The 21800-nt window shown below is 38.3% G+C and overlaps 1 protein-coding gene across 1 annotated transcript in view; it reads left to right on the top strand.

Annotated features, from left to right (window-relative positions):
* Window positions 1–21800, top strand: part of LOC128651692 (C4b-binding protein alpha chain) — a 239370-nt gene that overhangs the window by 194385 nt on the left and 23185 nt on the right. The window contains exon 11 of the mRNA XM_053704679.1: window positions 13458–13637. Within this exon, the coding sequence (XP_053560654.1) occupies window positions 13458–13637 (180 nt within the window). The remainder of the gene's footprint in view (window positions 1–13457; window positions 13638–21800) is intronic.

Here is a 21800-nt window from a genome sequence, read left to right as displayed (position 1 = left end):
CTTGAATCTGATTGGCTGATTCCATCAGCCAATCAGAATTTTCCTACCTTAATTCCGATTGGCTGATAGAATCCTATCAGCCAATCGGAATTCGAGGGACGCCATCTTGGATGACGTCCCTTAAAGGAACCGTCATTCATCGGGAAGTCGTCGGCCAGGATGGATGTTCCGCGTCGGCGGGATGAAGATGGATCCGGAAGAAAGAAGATTGAAGATGCCGCTTAATAGAAGACTTCAGCCCGATGATGGACCTCTTCAGCGCCCGCTTGGATCAAGACTTCAGCCCGATGATGGACCTCTTCAGCCCGATGATGGACTTCTTCAGCCCCCGCTTGGGCTTGGATGAAGACTTCGGAGGCTCCTCTGGACGGATCGGTGATACCCGGCGTGGTGAAGATAAGGTAGGGAGATCTTCAGGGGTTTAGTGTTTATTTAGGTTTATTTAAGGGGGGTTTGGGTTAGATTAGGGGTATGTGGGTGGTGGGTTGTAATGTTGGGGGGTATTGTATGGTTTTTTTTTTACAGGCAAAAGAGCTGAATTCTTTGGGGCATGCCCCGCAAAAGGCCCTTTTAAGGGTTGGTAAGGTAAAAGAGCTTTTCTATTTGTATTTTAGAATAGGGTAAGGCATTTTTTTATTTTGGGGGGCTTTGTTATTTTATTAGGGGGCTTAGAGTAGGTGTAATTAGCTTAAAATTGTTGTAATCTTTTTCTAATGTTTGTAAATTATTTTTTTATTTTTTGTAACAGTTCTTTTTTTATTTTTTGTACTTTAGTTAGTTTATTTAAATGTATTTATCTGTAAGTATTTGTATGTAATTAATTTATTGATAGTGTAGTGTTAGGTTTAATTGTAGATAATTGTAGGTATTTTATTTCATTTATTTATTGATAGTGTAGTGCTAGGTTTAATTGTAACTTAGGTTAGGATTTATTTTACAGGTAATTTTGTAATTATTTTAACTAGGTAGCTATTAAATAGTTATAAACTATTTAATAGCTATTGTACCTGGTTAAAATAAATACAAAGTTGACTGTAAAATAAATATTAATCCTAAAATAGCTATAATATAATTATAATTTATATTGTAGCTATATTAGGGTTTATTTTACAGGTAAGTATTTAGCTTTAATTAGGATTAATTTATTTAATAAGAGTTAATTTATTTCTTTAGATAAAAATTATATTTAACTTAGGGGGGTGTTAGTGTTAGGGTTAGACTTAGCTTTAGGGGTTAATAAATTTAATAGAGTAGCGGTGAGGTCCGGTCGGCAGATTAGGGGTTAATACTTGAAGTTAGGTGTCGGTGATGTTAGGGAGGGCAGATTAGGGGTTAATACTATTTATTATAGGGTTAGTGAGGCGGATTAGGGGTTAATAACTTTATTATAGTAGCGGTGAGGTCCGGTCGGCAGATTAGGGGTTAATAAGTGTAGGTAGGTGGTGGCGACGTTGGGGGCGGCAGATTAGGGGTTAATAAATATAATATAGGGGTCGGCGGTGTTAGGGGCAGCAGATTAGGGGTACATAGGGATAACGTAGGTGGCGGTGGTGTACGGAGCGGCAGATTAGGGGTTAAAAAAAATATGCAGGGGTCAGCGATAGCGGGGCGGCAGATTAGGGGTTAATAAGTGTAAGGTTAGGGGTGTTTAGACTCGGGGTACATGTTAGGGTGTTAGGTGCAGACTTAGGAAGTGTTTTCCCATAGGAAACAATGGGGCTGCGTTAGGAGCTGAACGCTGCTTTTTTGCAGGTGTTAGGTTTTTTTTCAGCTCAAACGGCCCCATTGTTTCCTATGGGGGAATCGTGCACAAGCACGTTTTTGAAGCTGGCCGCGTCCGTAAGCACCGCTGGTATTGAGAGTTGCAGTGGCGGTAAATTATGCTATACGCTCCCTTTTTGGAGCCTAACGCAGCCCTTTTGTGAACTCTAAATACCAGCGGTATTTAAAAGGTGCGGGAGAAAAAAAGCACGCGTAGCTAACGCACCCCTTTGGCCGCAGAACTCTAAATCTAGCAGTTAGGGTTTATTTTATAGGTAAGTATTTAGATTTAAATAGGAATATTTTAATTAATAATATTAATATTAATTAGATTTATTTTAATAAGAATTTAGTTAGGGGTGTTAGAGTTAGATAGGGTTATTATACTTAATATATATATATAATATAATAACTATATTAACTATATTAACCCTAATATAATTAGGGTTAATATAGTTAATATATATAATATAATAACTATATTAACTATATTAACCCTAATATAATTAGGGTTAATATAGTTAATATAGGTGGCGGCGGTGTAGGGGGATTAGATTAGGGGGTAATACATTTATTATAGGTGGCGGCGGTGTAGGGGGATTTAGATTAGAGGCAAAAGAGCTGATTACTTTGTGACAATGCCCCGCCAAAAGCCCTTTTAAGGGCTGGTAAAAGAGCTGATTACTTTGGGGCAAAGCCCTGCAAAAAGCCCTTTTAAGGGCTGGCAATAGAGTTGTTTACTTTGGGGCAATGCCACGCAAAAAGCCCTTTTCAGGGCTATTTGTAGGGTTAGACTTAGGTTTAGTGGTAGGGATAGTTTAGTATTTTAGGGGTTAATTAATTTAATATAGGTGGCGGCGGTATAGGGGGATTAGATTAGGGGTTAATTAATTTAATATAGGTGGCGGTATAGGGGGATTAGATTAGGGGTTCATTAATTTAATTTAGCTGGCGGTGGTGTAGGGGGATTAGATTAGGGGTTAATAATTTTAATATAGCTCGCGGCGGGGTAGGGGGATTATATTAGGGGTTAATAATTTTAATATAGCTGGCGGCGGGGTAGGGGGAATAGATTAGGGGTTAATAATTTTAATATAGCTGGCGGCAGGGTAGGAGCTCACATTAGGGGATAGTTAATGTAGGTGGCGGCGGGGTAGGGGTTCACATTAGGGGGTAGGTAATGTAGGTGGCGGTGGGGTAGGAGCTCACATTAGGGGGTAGTTAATGTAGCTGGCGGCGGGGTAGGAGCTCACATTAGGGGGTAGTTAATGTAGCTGGGCGGGGTAGGAGCTCACATTAGGGGGTAGTTAATGTAGCTGGCGGCGGGGTAGAAGCTCACATTAGGGGGTAGTTAATGTAGGTGGCGGCGGTGTAAGGGGCTCACATTAGGGGGTAGTTAATGTAGGTGGCGGCGGGTCCGGGCGCGGCGGTTTAGTGGTTAATAACTTTATTAGGTGCGGCGGGGTCCGGGAGCGGCGGTATAGGGGTTAGTACATTTTTTTATTATTAGGAGAGTGAGGGGGGATAGCGGATAGAGGGGTATACGTGTCGGGCTATGTTTGGGAGGCGTGTTAGACAGTATGAGAGATTTTATAACTTAGGGGCATATGTATCAAGCTCCGTATGGAGCTTGATGCCCCATGTTTCTGGCGAATCATCAGACTCGCCAGAAACAGCAGTTATGAAGCAGCGGTCAAGACCACTGCTCCATAACCCTGTCTACCTGCTCTGAGCAGACGGACAGACATCGCAACAATACAACCCGATTGAGTACGATCGGGTTGATTGACACCCCCTGCTGGTGGCCCATTGGCCGCGAGTCTGCAGGGGGCGGCGTTGCACCAGCAGCTCTTGTGAGCTGCTGGTGCAATGATGAATACGGCGAGTGTTATGCTCGCCGTATTCAGCGAAGTCTGGCGGACCTGATCCGCACTGGCGGATCAGGTCCGCCAGACTTTCATAACTAGAGGCCATTGTCAGGTTTTCTAGGCGCCGGCAGTTTCTAAAGTGCTGTAAGTCACTGGCGACTCCAGAAATTTGTACTTACGCAGATTTCTGGACATCGCTGTTTTATCCGACTTACGGCACTTTAGCAATTGCCGGCGGGGTCTATTGGATAGCTCAAGTTGCGAGCTGAAACTACGGGTGGCGGGGGTTCCCTTGCTTGCGCCGCAAACTACGATCTATATCGGATCGCGCCCCAAGTAGGGTTGCCACCTCAGCCATGTTTTCCTGGACACTTATGAGTTATACATGCTGCAGGGTCTGCAGATAGGAACATGATTTTGAACCCTGGACAGCACACAGATAGTGACACTGAACAGAACTATTCATGTTCCCCTCTGCACACCCTGTAGCATGTATAACTCATAAGTGTCCAGGAAAACATGGCTGAGGTGGCAATCCTAGCTCCAAGCCTGTGCTATAGAGGCAAAGGGCTTCATTTATGAATCAGCAAATGCTGCTTGGAAGGTTAATTGTTTCAGGCTCGCTTGTGTTCCAAGTTCCTGAGCTGAATTTGAACAGATTGGTGATTGGCCCCTTTAACATGTTTTCAATTTCCAGAGCTGTATTTGTAATGTTTTTATATTAGAGAATACAATTTCTTTCATGTAATTGGCAAGAGTCCATGAGCTAGTGACATATAGGATATACAATCCTACCAGGAGGGGCAAAGTTTCCCAAACCTCAAATGCCTATAAATACACCCCTCACCACACCCACAATTCAGTTTTACAAAATTTGCCTCCTATGGAGGTGGTGAAGTAAGTTTGTGCTAAGATTTCTACGTTGATATGCGCTTGTCAGTATTGTTGAAGCCCGATTCCTCTCAGAGTACAGTGAATGTCAGAGGGACGTGAAGGGAGTATCACTTATTTGAATACAATGATTTCCCTAACGGGGGTCTATTTCATAGGTTCCCTGTTATCGGTCGTAGAGATTCATCTCCTACCTCCATTTTCAGATCGACGATATACTCTCAATTTACCATTACCTCTACTAATAACTGTTTTAGTACTGGTTTGGCTATCTGCTATATGTAGATGGGTGTCTTTGGGTAAGTATGTTTTTTATTACTTAAGACACCTCAGCTATGGTTTGGCACTTTATGCATTTATATAAAGTTCTAAATATATGTATTGTACTTATATTTGCCATGAGTCAGGTTCATGTATTTCCTTCAGCAGACATATTTGGGGAATTTAAACATTTTAAGAAATTTATTTCTTACCTGGGGTTTAGTCTTTTTTTCAATTGACTACTTCTTGCTATTGCGGGTATTAGGCCTGCGGGTGCGTCAAATGCTAAAAAAAAAAGACGTTTATGACGCAACTTCGTCATTTCCAGCGTCATACGTGATGCCGAGACCTTTCACACGGTGGCGTCATTAGTGATGCGAGTGTGTCATTTCCAGGTTATTTTTGGCGCCAAAAAAGTTTATGCTACGTTGTGCGTCATACTTGGCGCCAAATTTTTTTTATTATTTCAATACCCCTTGTATGTTTGCCTCTTGCTTTTTGCTTTCAGAGGCCTATGCTATTGCATTTTTTCCCATTCCTGAAACTGTCATATAAGGAAATAGATCATTTTGCTTTATATGTTGTTTTTTCCCTTACATTGTGCAAGATGTCCCAATCTGATCCTGCCTCAGAAGTTTCTGCTGGAACATTGCTGCCTGACATCGGTTCTACCAAAGCTAAGTGCATTTGTTGTAAAATTGTAGAAATTATTCCACCGAATGTCATTTGTAATAGTTGTCATGATAAACTTTTACATGCAGATAGTGTTTCCATCAGTAATAGTACATTGCTAGTTGCAGTTCCTTCAACTTCTAATGTGCATGATATACCTGTAAATTTTAAAGAATTTGTTTCTGATTCTATTATGAAGGCTTTGTCTGCATTTCCACCTTCTAATAAACGTTAAAGGTCTTTTAAAACTTCTCATTTAGCTGATGAAATTTCAAATGACCAACAACATAATAATTTATCCTCTTCTGATGAGGATCTATCTGATTCAGAAAATCCTTCCTCAGACATTGACACTGACAAATCTACTTATTTATTTAAAATAGAGTATATGCGTTCTTTATTAAAAGAAGTGTTAATTACTTTGGATATTGAGGTAACCAGTCCTATTGACGTTCAGTCTAATAAACATTTAAATGCTGTTTTTAAACCTCCTGTGGTTTCTCCAGGGGGTTTTGCCAATCTTGAGGCTATTTCTGATATGATTTCTAGGGAATGGAATAAGCCAGGTACTTCTTTTATTCCTTCTTCAAGGTTTAAAAAATTGTATCCTTTACCAGCAAAATCTATACAATTTTGGGAAAAAATCCCCAAAGTTGATGGGGCTATTTCTACTCTTGCTAAACGTACCACTATTCCTATGGAAGATAATACTTCCTTTAAGGATCCTTTAGATAGGAAGCTTGAATCTTATCTACGGAAGGCCTATTTATATTCAGGTCATCTTCTCAGACCTGCTATTTCTTTGGCTGATGTTGCGGGTGCATCAACTTTCTGGTTGGAAAATTTAGCGCAACATGAATTGGATTCTGACATATCGAGCGTTATTCGGTTACTGCAACATGCTAATCATTTTATTTGTGATGCCATTTTTGATATTATCAAAATTGAAGTTAGATCCATGTCTTTAGCTGTATTAGCTAGAAGAACTTTATGGCTTAAGTCTTGGAGTGCTGATATGACATCTAAATCTAGATTACTATCTTTTTCTTTCCAAGGTAATAATTTATTTGGTTCTCAGTTGGATTCTATTATTTCAACTATCACTGGGGGAAAAGGAGTTTTTTTGCCTCAGGATAAAAAACCTAAGGGTAAATCTAAGGCTTCTAACCGTTTTCGTTCCTTTCGTCAGAATAAGGAACAAAAACTTAATCCTCCCCCAAGGAATCTGCTTCCAATTGGAAGCCTTCCTCAAATTGGAATAAATCCAAACCATTTAGGAAACCAAAGTAAGCCCCTAAATCCGCATGAAGGTGCGGCCCTCATTCCAGCTCAGCTAGTAGGGGGCAGATTAAGGTTTTTCAAGGATTTTTGGATAAAATCTGTCCAAAATCATTGGATTCAGAGCATTGTCTCTCAGGGGTATTGAATAGGATTCAAAGTAAGACCTCCTGTGAGAAGATTTTTTCTCTCACGCATCCCTGTAAATCCAGTAAAAGCTCAGGCTTTTCTGAAGTGTGTTTCAGACCTGGAGTCCTCAGGGGTAATCATGCCAGTTCCTCCTCAGGAACAAGGTTTGGGGTTTTATTCAAACCTATTCATTGTACCAAAGAAAGAAAATTTATTCAGACCAGTTCTGGATCTGAAAATTTTGAATCGTTATGTAAGAGTACCAACTTTCAAGATGGTGACTATAAGGACTATTCTGCCTTTTGTTCAGCAAGGACATTATATGTCCACAATAGACTTGTAGGATGCATACCTTCATATTCCGATTCATCCAGAACACTATCAGTTTCTGAGATTCTCTTTTCTAGACAAGCATTACCAATTTGTTGCTCTTCCATTTGGCCTAGCAACAGCTCCAAGAATCTTTTCAAAGGTTCTGGGTGCCCTACTATGTGTAATCAGAGAACAGGGTATTGCGGTGTTTCCTTATTTGGACGATATCTTGGTACTAGCTCAGTCTTTACATACTGCAGAATCTCACACAAATCAACTAGTGTTGTTTCTTCGGAAACATGGTTGGAGGATCAATTTACCAAAAAGTTTCTTGATTCCTCAGACAAGGGTCACCTTTTTAGGTTTCCAGATAGATTCAGTGTCCATGACTCTGTCTTTAACAGACAAGAGATGTTTAATGCATGCCGGCACCTTCAGTTTCAGTCATTCCCTTCAGTGGCTATGTGCATGGAAGTTTTAGGTCTCATGACTGCAGCATCGGACGCGATCCCCTTTGCTCGTTTTCACATGAGACCTCTACAGCTTTGCATGCTGAATCAATGGTGCAGGGATTATACAAAGATATCACAATTAATATCCTTGAATCCCATTTTACAACACTCTCTGACATGGTGGATAGATCACCATTGTTTGGTTCAAGGGGCTTCTTTTGTTCGGCCAACCTGGACTGTGATCTCAACAGAGGCAAGTCTTTCAGGTTGGGGAGCTGTTTGGGGATCTCTGACAGCACAAGGGGTTTGGAAATCTCAAGAGGCGAGATTACCAATAAATATTTTAGAACTCCGTGCAATTCTCAGGGCTCTTCAGTTTTGGCCTCTGCTAAAGAGAGAACCGTTCATTTGTTTTCAGACAGACAATATCACATCTGTGGCTTATGTCAATCATCAGGGTGGGACTCACAGTCCCCAAGCTATGAAAGAAGTATCTCAGATACTTGCTTGGGTGGAATCCAGCTCCTGTCTAATCTCTGCGGTGCATATCCCAGGTGTAGACAATTGGGAGGCGGATTATCTCAGCCGTCAGACTTTACATCCAGGGGAGTGGTCTCTCCATCCAGATGTGTTTTCTCAGATTGTTCAGATGTAGGGTCTTCCAGAGATATATCTCATGGCCTCTCATCTAAACAAGAAACTTCCCAGATACCTGTCCAGGTCCAGGGATGTTCAGGCGGAAGCAGTGGATGCACTGACACTTCCTTGGTGTTATCATCCTGCTTACATCTTCCCGCCTCTAATTCTCCTTCCAAGAGTGATCTCCAAAATCATCATGGAACAGTCTTTTGTGTTGCTGGTGGCTCCAGCATGGCCACACAATTTTTGGTATGCGGATCTGGTGCGGATGTCCAGTTGCCCGCCTTGGCCACTTCCGTTACGGCCGGACCTACTATCTCAAGGTCCGTTTTTCCATCAGGATCTCAAATCATTAATTTGAAGGTGTGGAAATTGAACGCTTAGTTCTAAGTCATAGAGGTTTCTCTGACTCAGTGATTAATACTATCTTACAAGCTCATAAATCTGTCTCTAGAAAGATTTATTATAGAGTTTGGAAGACTTACATTTCATGGTGTTCTTCTCATAAATTCTCCTGGCATTCTTTTAGAATTCCTAGAATTTTACAGTTCCTTCAGGATGGTTTAGATAAGGGTTTGTCTGCAAGTTCCTTGAAAGGACAAATCTCTGCTCTTTCTGTTTTATTTCACAGAAAGATTGCTATACTTCCTGATATTCACTGTTTTGTACAGGCTTTAGTTCGTATTAAGCCTGTCATTAAATCAATTTCTCCTCCTTGGAGTCTTAATTTGGTTCTGAAGGTGTTACAGGCTCCTCCATTTGAGCCTATGCATTCTTTAGACATTAAACTACTTTCTTGGAAAGTGTTGTTCCTTTTGGCTATCTCTTCTGCTAGAAGAGTTTCTGAGCTATCTGCTCTTTCTTGTGAGTCTCCTTTTCTGGTTTTTCATCAGGATAAGGCAGTTTTGCTGACTTCTTTTCAATTTTTACCTAAGGTTGTGAATTCTAACAACATTAGTAGAGAAATTGTTGCCCCTTCCTTATGTCCTAATCCTAAGAATTCTTTGGAGAGATCCTTACATTCTTTGGATGTGGTAAGAGCTTTGAAATATTATGTGGAAGCTACTAAAGATTTCAGGAAGACTTCCAGTCTATTTGTTTTATTTTCTGGTCCTAGGAAAGGTCAGAAGGCTTCTGCTAGTTCCTTAGCTTCTTGGTTGAAACTTTTGATTCATCAAGCTTATTTGGAGTCGGTTCAGGCCCCGCCTCAGAGAATTGCAGCTCATTCTACTAGATCATTCTCCACTTTGTGGGCTTTTAAGAATGAAGCTTCAGTTGATCAGATTTGCAAAGCGGCGACTTGGTCTTCTTTGCATACATTTACTAAATTCTACCGTTTTGATGTATTTGCTTCTTCGGAAGCAGTTTTTGGTAGAAAAGTTCTTCAGGCAGCTGTTTCAGTTTGATTCTTCTGCTTTTAATTTAAGTTTTTTTCTTTCAAAGATGAAATAAACGTAAAAAATTTTCAGCGGAATATGGCTGTTTTTATTTTTATTCCCTCCCTCTCTAGTGACTCTTGAGTGGAAGTCTCCACATCTTGGGTATTGATATCCCATATGTCACTAGCTCATGGACTCTTGTCAATTACATGAAAGAAAACATAATTTATGTAAGAACTTACCTGATAAATTCATTTCTTTTATATTGGCAAGAGTCCATGAGGCCCACCCTTTTTATGGTGGTTATGATTTTTTTGTATAAAGCACAATTATTTCCAAATTTCCTTTTGTTGATGCTTTCTACTCCTTTCTTTATCACCCCACTGCTTGGCTATTCGTTAAACTGAATTGTGGGTGTGGTGAGGGGTGTATTTATAGGCATTTTGAGGTTTGGGAAACTTTGCCCCTCCTGGTAGGATTGTACTGTATATCCCATATGTCACTAGCTCATGGACTCTTGCCAATATGAAAGAAATGAATTTATCAGGTAAGTTCTTACATAAATTATGTTTTTAAACAGCATTCCATTTTATTTCGATTATCTAATTTGCTTCATTCTTTAGATATACTTTGTTGAAGAAATAGCACTGCACAAGGGTGAGCCAATCACATGAGGCTTCTATGTGCAGCCACCAACCAGCAGCTACTTGAGCCTATTTAGATATGCTTTTCGACAGAGGATATCAAGAGAATGAAGCAAAGGAGATAACAAAAGTACTTTGGAAAGTTGTTTAAAATCGCATGCTCTTTCTAAATAATGAAATAAAAAATGTGTGTTTCATGTCCCCTTAAGAAGTGGCGAAAATCAGACCAGTGCTTCCTAACCTATATGCCAGCCCTGAACTGGCAGTTTGTAATAACCCTGGACTAGTCCAACCAGGGTCTTCAGCCCCTGCTCGTGAGCTGCTTGTGAAATGTTAAATACGGGCAGCGTTTTGCTGCCTTCTCCTAGGATGCCGGGCGAACAAGATTTCTTAAAAGGGGCCCATAATTTTGAAATTATTTTAAAGCTCATGAATTTAATATTTATGTGACACTTCCAAATAAATAATGAAATACTAGCAATAAATTGTAAAACAAATATAAATTAATAACATTTAAAGACAATATTACCAAATCATTCAATTTTATATGTATGTTTATAAAAAAAAAGCCAAGGCCTGTGGAAATCCAGTGTGTCCCAAAACACTTGTGTAGTATCATTAGTATTTTTTATCATCTGCATTATTTGAGGTTTTAATTGGGGAGCAATTATTTTTCTTATATTTAAGGGACATGAACACACATTTTTTCTTTCTGGATTGAGATAAAACATAACATTTTAAACAAATTTCAAATTTACTTCTATTGACAAATTTGCTTCATTCCCTTGATAACCTTTCCTGAAGGAGCAGCAATGCACTACTGAGAGTTAGCTGACCACATCTAGTCAGCCAATCACAGATACAAATGTGTGCAGGCACCAATCAGCAAAGTAAATTTAAAAATAGAAGTGAATTTAAAATTGACTTTAAATTACGTTCTATTTGTTTAATTTTGAGTTTTCTATCCCATTAAAACATATTAAAAAAATAAAAATAAATAACATTTCAAAAGTTAAAGTACCAGTAAATACAGTAAATTGGTATAATCAACACATGCATGATAAAAAGACAATGCAATAGAACTTAGTCAACTTCAAATGAGTAGTAGATTTTTTTTCTGACAAATTTCAACGTTATAAAAATTTCGACTCCTCCTGTATCATGTGACAGCTATCAGCCAATCACAAATGCATATCTATATATTCTTTGAATTCTTGCACATGCTCAGTAGGAGCTGGTTACTCAAAAAGTGTAAATATAAAAAGACTATGCACAGATTTTTAATGGAAGTAAATTGAGAAGCTGTTTAAAATTGCATGCTCTATCTGAATTATGAAGTTCAATTTTGACTTGAGTGTCCCTTTTAATCTCTAGATCCTTGAGACCTTTGCTCATGGCTTGACATATATATATATATATATAACATGTATGGTGACTTTACTTTTTAATAACATATTAAATAGCATCAATGCTCAGACAACATAACCAATGTTAATACTAATTGATTTCAATCAAATTTTTAGCATTTTTGTTGAAAGGGTGAGCAAAGAGGTGTTTTATTATAGTAGTTTGGGGTTGCAACTTATTGGTAATTTATTTTATTTGCCTAGAACAAAATCTGCCATCTGGGTCCTAATCTTATTTAAGTGGGCAAAAAAACAACAACAAAATGTATAACTTTAAACCACAATCAACACAGACAACCCATCTTAAAGGGACACTGAACCCACATTTTTTATTTTGTGATTCGGATAGAGCATGCATTTTTAAGCAACTTTCTAATTTACTCCTATTATAATTTTTTCTTCATTCTCTTGGAATCTTTATTTGAAATGCAAGAATGTAAGTTTAGATGCCTGCCCATTTTTGGTAAACAACCTGGGTTGGTTGTTCTTGCTGATTGGTGGATAAATTCACCCACCAATAAACAAGTGCTGTCCAGTGTACTGAACCAAAAAATAGCTTAGATGCCTCATTTTTTAAATAAAAATAGTGAGAGAACGAAGAAAATTTGATAATAGGAGTAAATTAGAAAGTTGATTAAAATTGCATGCTCTATCTGAATCATGGAAGAAAAAATTTGGGTTCAGTGTCGCTTTAAATATTTTATGGGAAAACAGGTGGTTTAAATTCAGATACTTGGACGATGATTATATTTCAGCACTATTTAAAATAAAAAAAACTGAAAATGCATTTACATCCAAATGCTCAAAATACATGAATATAAGTGAATCAATAAGTATAATACATGGATATATACTCAGTCATTTTAACTGGGGAGTGTAAGTGAAAAATGGCCCTGATAATATATTGATAATTTTCAGGGATTTGGATTGTGATCAGAACAAACAGGACTAGCACATGGTAGGAACATTTAAAAAAAAATATATTAATAACAATAATGATTTTTTTTCCCTTTCCTCTTTAAATCTGCAAAAAAAAAACTGTAGTTCTTGCAGTAGATACAAACTTGAAAAATCACAAACTGTGCATAATGTTCATTGTTTTTTTTTTTTTATTTTCACAAAATGTTTTTTTTTTTATTTAGACTTAGAGACATGATTGTCAAAAATAAACTTTCAACTACTGAATAACAGCATGCAATTTTAAACGATTTTCCAATTTACTTCAAATATTACGGTATGCTCTTTATCAAAGAATACCGAGAGAAAATAGTACATTTGATAACAGATGTAAATTGAAAAGCATGTTCTATCTGAATCATGAAAATTAAAGGGACAGTCTACTCCAGAATGTTTATTGTTAAAAAAGTTAGATAATCTCTTTATTTCCCATTCCCAGATTTGCATAACCAACGCAGTTATATAAATATACTTGTTAGCTCTGTGAATACCTTGTATCTGAGCCTCTGCAGACTGCCCCTTTATTTCAGCATAGAAATCCGTTTATGAGCCTATCTAGGTTAAGCTTTTAACAAAGAATATCAAGAGAACAAAGCAAAGATGATGATACAAGTAAATTGTAAAAATTTTTAAATTGCATGCCCTATCTGAGTCATGAAAATTTAATTTTGAGTTGACTGTTCCTTTAATTCCGATTTTAATGTCCCTTTAATATAGGAAAGGAAAATATGTTGGTTCTATATACAAATTTAGTCTCTGCTCAGAAGTGCACATGTGAATAAAAAATATTTTTTTATCTTGTTTCTAGTTGTAACCTGTCAAGAACCAGAAGTTGCCAATTCAGAAAAAGTGTCAGGTGTTTGCGGTACTTACATTGCAAACTCTGATGTTACGTTTAAGTGCAAGAGCGGTTTCACCATGAAAGGATTCAGCTATTCTAAATGCAGTACTGCTGGTCAGTGGGAGCCGCCGTTACCAAAGTGCATCAGTAAGTCTTAAGGCTTTATTTCTGAAAGATATCTAACATATAATAAAAAAAATATTGAATATTTTTTGTGCATATGTTAAATATGTGAAATGCCCACTGGAGACATTCTAGAGGTGTAGCAACATATGTGGTATTAATTCATTAAACCTCCATTTACCCCTATTAGAGAGGCTGTTTACAGTCAACAGGTTGCACATTTACATATGTATAAGGACATATACATATGTAGATGTGATGACTAGGTGATATCATGTACAGCTAATGGGATCTGCAGGAAAGCTCACTTCAGGATACCAACATCTACAAATGGCGTAATTACATATTTGATTTATTTCTTTACTTGTACTGTCATGATTATCACTAACAGTACAAGCATTATTAAAAACGTATTTTGAAAGGTGATCACTTAGTGGCGGCTTTCAGAGGTATCTATTGCAATCCTTTTCCATCTGCACTACTGCTAACCCATTTAAATACATCATTTAGGTTTTTAGGATGGGTAGACTTTCTATAGTTATATGGTAGTTGTACAGCTTTCACAAGGATAGTTTTAATCAAGATTCATTTCTAGTGTGTGTTAAGGGCCCAGCTCCATTTTAGCATAAACTGTACATAAAATGGCGACTGCAAGTTTCTATACAAAAATCTTTTTTACAGGATTTTCACTTCTCTTCAACTGTAATTCGACACCCCACTGCCTTTCTGCTTTGTATCTTTATAAGAGACCCTTAAACGAGATGGCGCATTCATAAATGACTTTTTAAAGGGGATGAGCCTCTATGCACACTAACTTGTTAAAGCCCTTTGCCTGCCTTTTTTTTTCTAACACCTGAGATCTCATATCTTTGAGCTTTTATAACATTTGTGTGCAATATTTGTTTTAAATAAGTTATATTAGCTAGTGTTATTATGAGTGTAAGTGCACTTTGTAATGTATTTTTGATGTTTTTTGGGCAATTTTTATGTTTTGCAAAATAGTTAACCCGAGCTCTGAAGGTGTAGTAATCTTTCTAGCGTAAATTATGATTGCACTCAAGCCTGATGAGCAAAAACACCAGCGATAAACCCCTTATCGCTCGGGTGCAAATGTTTGTGCCCCATTTGTAATCTGGACCATTGTGCTTTGCTCATGGATAAAACCAATGTTACATCTGAAAATGTTTTTTGTACCCAGAAATAAATTGAGCAGGACTGGCAGTTAGGGCCATTTCTTTCATGTAATTGGCAAGAGTCCATGAGCTAGTGACATATGGGATATACAATCCTACCAGGAGTGGCAAAGTTTCCCAAACCTCAAAATGCCTATAAATACACCCAACACCACACCCACAATTCAGTTTTACAAACTTTGCCTCCTATGGAGGTGGTGAAGTAAGTTTGTGCTAGATTTTCTACATTGATATGCCCTTCTCAGCATTTTGAAGCCCGATTCCTCTGAGTACAGTGAATGTCAGAGGGATGTGAAGGGAGTATCACCTATTGAATTCTATGGTTTTCCTCGTGGGGAATCTTTTTCATAGGTTCTCTGTTATCGGTCGTATAGATTCATCTCCTACCTCCCTTATTCAGATTGACGATATACTCTCATATTCCATTACCTCTACTGATAACTGTTCAGTACTGGTTTGGCTATCTGCTTTATGTGGATGGGTGTCTTTCGGTAAGTATGTTTTCATTACTTAAAATACTCTCTGCTATGATTTGGCACTTTATGTATTAATATAAAGTTCTAAATATATGTATTGTACTTATATTTGCCATGAGTCAGGTTTATGTATATTTCCTTTTGCAGACTTTCAGTTACATATTTGGGAAAAACTTACGCCTAGATTTAGAGTTCTGCGGCCAAAGGGGTGCGATAGCTACACGTGCTTTTTTCTGGCCGCACCTTTTAAATACCGCTGGTATTGAGAGTTCACAGAATGACTGCGTTAGGCTCCAAAAAAGGAGCGTAGAGCATATTTACCGCAACTTCAACTCTCGATACCAGCGGTGCTTACGGACGCGGCCAGCTTCAAAAACGTGCTCGTGCACGATTCCCCCATAGAAAACAATGGGGCTGTTTGAGCTGAAAAAAAACCTAACACCTGCAAAAAAGCCGCGTTCAGCTCCTAACGCAGCCCCATTGTTTGCTATGGGGAAACACTTCCTACGTCTGCACCTAACACCCTAACATGTACCCCGAGTCTAAACACCCCTAACCTTACACTTATTAACCCCTATTCTGCCGCCCCCGCTATCGCTGACACCTGCATATTTTTTTTAACCCCTAATCTGCCGCTCCGTAAACCGCCGCTACTTACATTATCCCTATGTACCCCTAATCTGCTGCCCCTAACACTGCCGACCCCTATATTATATTTATTAACCCCTAATCTGCCCCCCACAATGTCGCCTCCACCTGCCTACACTTATTAACCCCTAATCTGCCGAGCGGACCGCACCGCTATTATAATAAAGTTATTAACCCCTAATCCGCCTCACTCCCGCCTCAATAACCCTATAATAAATAGTATTAATCCCTAATCTGCCCTCCCTAACATCGCCGACACCTAACTTCAAACATTAACCCCTAATCTGCCGACTGGAGCTCACCGCTATTCTAATAAATGTATTAACCCCTAAAGCTAAGTCTAACCCTAACACTAACACCCCCCTAAGTTAAATATAATTTAAATCTAACGAAATAAATTAACTCTTATTAAATAAATTATTCCTATTTAAAGCTAAATACTTACCTGTAAAATAAATCCTAATATAGCTACAATATAAATTATAATTATATTATAGCTATTTTAGGATTTATATTCATTTTACAGGTAACTTTGTATTTATTTTAACCAGGTACAATAGCTATTAAATAGTTAAGAACTATTTAATAGCTAAAATAGTTAAAATAATTACAAAATTACCTGTAAAATAAATCCTAACCTAAGTTACAATTAAACCTAACACTACACTATCAATAAATTAATTAAATAAAATACCTACAATTATCTACAATTAAACCTAACACTACACTATCAATAAATTAATTAAATACAATACCTACAAATAAATACAATTAAATAAACTAACTAAAGTACAAAAAATAAAAAAGAACTAAGTTACAAAAAATAAAAAAATATTTACAAACATTAGAAAAATATTACAACAATTTTAAACTAATTACACCTACTCTAAGCCCCCTAATAAAATAACAAAGACCCCCAAAATAAAAAAATGCCCTACCCTATTCTAAATTACAAAAGTTCAAAGCTCTTTTACCTTACCAGCCCTGAACAGGGCCCTTTGCGGGGCATGCCCCAAAGAATTCAGCTCTTTTGCCTGTAAAAAAACACATACAATACCCCCCCCAACATTACAACCCACCACCCACATACCCCTAATCTAACCCAAACGCCCCTTAAATAAACCTAACACTAAGCCCCTGAAGATCTTCCTACCTTATCTTCACCTCACCGGGTATCACCGATCGGTCCTGGCTCCAAAATCTTCATCCAACCCAAGCGGGGGCTGGCGATCCATAATCCTGCGACTGAAGAGGTCCAGAAGAGGCTCCAAAGTCTTCATCCTATCCGGGAAGAAGAGGCGATCCAGACCGGCAACCATCTTGATCCAAGCGGCATCTTCTATCTTCATCCGATGAGGAACGGCTCCATCATGAAGACCTCCAGCGCGGACCAATCTTCTTCCTCCGACGTCCAACTGAAGAATGACGGTTCCTTTAAGGGACGTCATCCAAGATGGCGTCCCTCGAATTCCGATTGGCTGATAGGATTCTATCAGCCAATCGGAATTAAGGTAGGAAAATTCTGATTGGCTGATGGAATCAGCCAATCAGAATCAAGTTCAATCCGATTGGCTGATCCGATCAGCCAATCAGATTGAGCTCGCATTCTATTGGCTGATCGGAACAGCCAATAGAATGCAAGCTCAATCTGATTGGCTGATTGGATCAGCCAATCGGATTGAACTTGATTCTGATTGGCTGATTCCATCAGCCAATCAGAATTTTCCTACCTTAATTCCGATTGGCTGATAGAATCCTATCAGCCAATCGGAATTCGAGGGACGCCATCTTGGATGACGTCCCTTAAAGGAACCCTCATTCTTCAGTTGGACGTCGGAGGAAGAAGATTGGTCTGCGCTGGAGGCCTTCACGATGGAGCCGTTCCTCATTGGATGAAGATAGAAGATGCCGCTTGGATCAAGATGGTTGCCGGTCTGGATCGCCTCTTCTTCCCGGATAGGATGAAGACTTTGGAGCCTCTTCTGGACCTCTTCAGCCGCAGGATTATGGATCGCCAGCCCCCGCTTGGGTTGGATGAAGATTTTGGAGCCAGGACCGATCGGTGATACCCGGTGAGGTGAAGATAAGGTAGGAAGATCTTCAGGGGCTTAGTGTTAGGTTTATTTAAGGTGGGTTTGGGTTAGATTAGGGGTATGTGGGTGGTGGGTTGTAATGTTGGGGGGGGGTATTGTATGTTTTATTTTACAGGCAAAAGAGCTGAATTCTTTGGGGCATGCCCCACAAAAGGTCCTTTTAAGGGCTAGTAAGGTAATAGAGCTTTGAACTTTTGTAATTTAGAATAGGGTAGGGCATTTTTTTATTTTGGGGGTCTTTGTTATTTTATTAGGGTGCTTAGCGTAGGTGTAATTAGTTTAAAATTGTTGTAATATTTTTCTAATGTTTGTAAATATTTTTTTATTTTTTGTAACTTAGTTCTTTTTTATTTTTTGTACTTTAGTTAGTTTATTTAATTGTAGTTATTTGTAGGTATTGTATTTAATTAATTTATTGATAGTGTAGTGTTAGGTTTAATTGTAGGTAATTGTAGGTATTTTATTTAATTAATTTATTGATAGTGTAGTGTTAGGTTTAATTGTAACTTAGGTTAGGATTTATTTTACAGGTAAATTTGTAATTATTTTAACTAGGTAACTATTAAATAGTTCTTAACTATTTAATAGCTATTGTACCTGGTTAAAATAAATACAAAGTTGCCTGTAAAATAAATATTAATCCTAAAATAGCTATAATATAATTATAATTTATATTGTAGCTATATTAGGGTTTATTTTACAGGTAAGTATTTAGCTTTAAATAGGAATAATTTATTTAATAAGAGTTAATTTATTTCGTTAGATAAAAATTATATTTAACTTAGGGGGGTGTTAGGGTTAGGGTTAGAATTAGCTTTAGGGGTTAAAAAATGTATTATAGTAGCGGTGAGCTCCGCTCGGCAGATTAGGGGTTAATTATTGTAGGTAGCTGTCGGCGACGTTGTGGGGGGCAGATTAGGGGTTAATAAATATAATATAGGGGTCGGCGGTGTTAGGGGCAGCAGATTAGGAGTACATAGGGATAATGTATGCTGCGGCGGTATACGGAGCAGCAGATTAGGGGTTAATAATAATATGCAGGGGTCAGCGATAGCGGGGGCGGCAGATTAGGGGTTAATAAATATAATATAGGGGTCGGCGGTGTTAGGGGCAGCAGATTAGGGGTACATAGGGATAACGTAGTTGGCGGCAGTGTACGGAGCGGAAGATTAGGGGTTAAAAAATGTAAATATAGTGGCGGCGATGTGGGGGGACCTCGGTTTAGGGGTACATAGGTAGTTTATGGGTGTTAGTGTACTTTAGAGCTCAGTAGTTAAGAGCTTTATGAACCGGCGTTAGCCCAGAAAACTCTTAACTACTGACTTTTTTCTGCGGCTGGAGTTTTGTCGTTAGATTTCTAACGCTCACTTCAGCCACGACTCTAAATACCGGAGTTAGAAAGATCCCATTGAAAAGATAGGATACGCAATTGACGTAAGGGGATCTGCGGTATGGAAAAGTCGCGGCTGCAAAGTGAGCGTTAGACCCTTTCCTGACTGACTCCAAATACCGGCCTCTAACGCTGGTTTTGACGGCTAACGCCAAACTCTAAATCTAGGCCTTATTTAGGGAAAAAAAATTCTTACCTGGGGTATAGTCTTTTTTAAAACCCTATTCCTATATGCCTCTTGCCTTTTTCTATGCCAGAGGGCTATGCTGTTTGCATTTTTTTCCCATTCCTGAAACTGCCATATAAAGAAATTGATAATTTTGCTTTATATGTTGTTTTTTCTCTTACATTTGCAAGATGTCTCAATCTGATCCTGTCTTAGAAACCACTGTTGGAACCCTGCTGCATGATAACAGTTCTACCAAAGCTAAGTGTATCTGTTGTAAATTTGTGGAGATTACATCTCCAGCTGTGGTATGTAATAGTTGTCATGATAAGCTTTTACATGCAGAGAATGTATCCATCAGTAATAGTACAATGCCTGTTGTTCCTTCAACATCTATTGTACATGGTATCCCTGTGAATATAAAAGATTTTATTGCTGATGCGATTCGGAAGGCTTTGTCTGCTATCCCGCCTTCTAATAAACGTAAAAGGTCTTTTAAAACTTCTCATAAAGTTGATGAAATTTCAAATGACTGACAACATACTGAATTATCCTCCTCTGATGATTCAGAAGATCCTACTTCAGATATTGACACTGACAAATCTACTTATTTTTTTAAAATGGAGTATATTTGCTCCTTGTTAAAAGAGGTGTTGATTACGTTGGATATTGAGAAAACTAGTCCTCTTGATACTAAAACTAGTGAAAAACGTTTAAATTCTGTTTATAAACCTCCTGTGGTTACTCCAGAGATTTTTCCATTTTTTATGCTATTTCTGATATGATTTCTAAGGAATGGAATAGGCCTGGTTATCCCTTCTTCAGGGTTTAAAAAATTGTATCCTTTGCCAGCAGTCAGATTAGAGTTTTGGGAAAAGATCCCCAAAGCTGATGGGGCTATTTCTACTCTTGCCAAACGTACTACTATTACTATGGAAGATAGAACTTCCTTTAAGGACCCTTTAGATAGGAAACTTGAATCTTATATAAGGAAAGCTTATTTATATTCTGGCTATCTTCTCAGGCCTGCCATTTCTATGGCTGATGTTGCAGCTGCATCAACTTTTTGGTTAGAAAGTTTAGCGCAACTGGAAATGGATCCTGATTTGTCTAGCATTGTTTGCTTGCTTCAACGTGATGCCATTTTTGATATCATCAAAATTGATGTTAAATCTATGTATTTAGCTATTTTAGCTAGAAGAGATTTGTGGCTCAAATATTGGAATGCTGACATGGTATCTAAGTCTAGATTACTATCTCTTTCTTTCCAAGGTAATAATTTATTTGGTTCTCAGTTGGATTCGATTATTTCAACTGTCACTGGGGGGAGGGAGTTTTTTTCCTCAGGATAAAAGACCTAAGGGTAAATCTAAAGCGTCTAACTGTTTTCGTTACTTTTAACAAAATAAGGAACAGAAACCCAATCATTCCCCCAAAGAATCCGGTTTCAATTGGAAACTTTCTTCAAGTTGGAGTAAATCCAAGCCGTTTAAGAAACCAAAGCCAGCCCCCAAGTCTGCATGAAGGTGCGGCTCTCATTCCAGCTCAGCTGGTAGGGGGCAGATTAAGATTCTTCCAAAGTATTTGGGCAGATTCTGTCCAAAATCAATGGATTCAGAGTATTGTCTCTCAAGGGTACCGAATAGGATTCAGAGTAAGACCTCCTGTGAGAAGATTTTTTCTCTCACGCATCCCAGCAAATCCAGTAAAGGCTCAGGCTTTTCTGAAGTGTGTTTCAGACCTGGAGCTTTCAGGGGTAATCATACCAGTTCCATTTCAGGAACAAGGTCTGGGGTTTTATTCAAATCTATTCATTGTCCCAAAGAAAGAAAATTAATTCAGGCCAGTTCTGGATCTGAAATTTTTGAATCGTTTTGTAAGAGAGACAACTTTCAAAATGGTGACTATACGGACTATTCTGCCTTTTGTTCAGCAAGGGCATTATATGTCCACGATAGACTTACAGGGTGCTTATCTTCATATTACGATTCATCCAGACCACTATAAGTTTCTGAGATTCTCTTTTCTAGACAAGCATTACCAATTTGTCACTCTTCCATTTAGCCTAGCAACAGCTCCAAGAATCTTTTCAAAGGTTCTCGGTGCCCTACTCTCTGTAATCAGAGAACAGGGTTTTGCGGTGTTACCTTATTTGGACGATATCTTGGTACTAGCTCAGTCTTTACATTCTGCAGAATCTCACACAAATCAACTAGTGTTG

Source organism: Bombina bombina, chromosome 3 (genome assembly GCF_027579735.1).
Source record: "Bombina bombina isolate aBomBom1 chromosome 3, aBomBom1.pri, whole genome shotgun sequence".
In the NCBI taxonomy this organism is placed as follows: Eukaryota; Metazoa; Chordata; class Amphibia; order Anura; family Bombinatoridae; genus Bombina; species Bombina bombina.
Note: the sequence above shows the minus strand (reverse complement) of the source record. Positions and strands in the feature narration are given on the sequence as shown.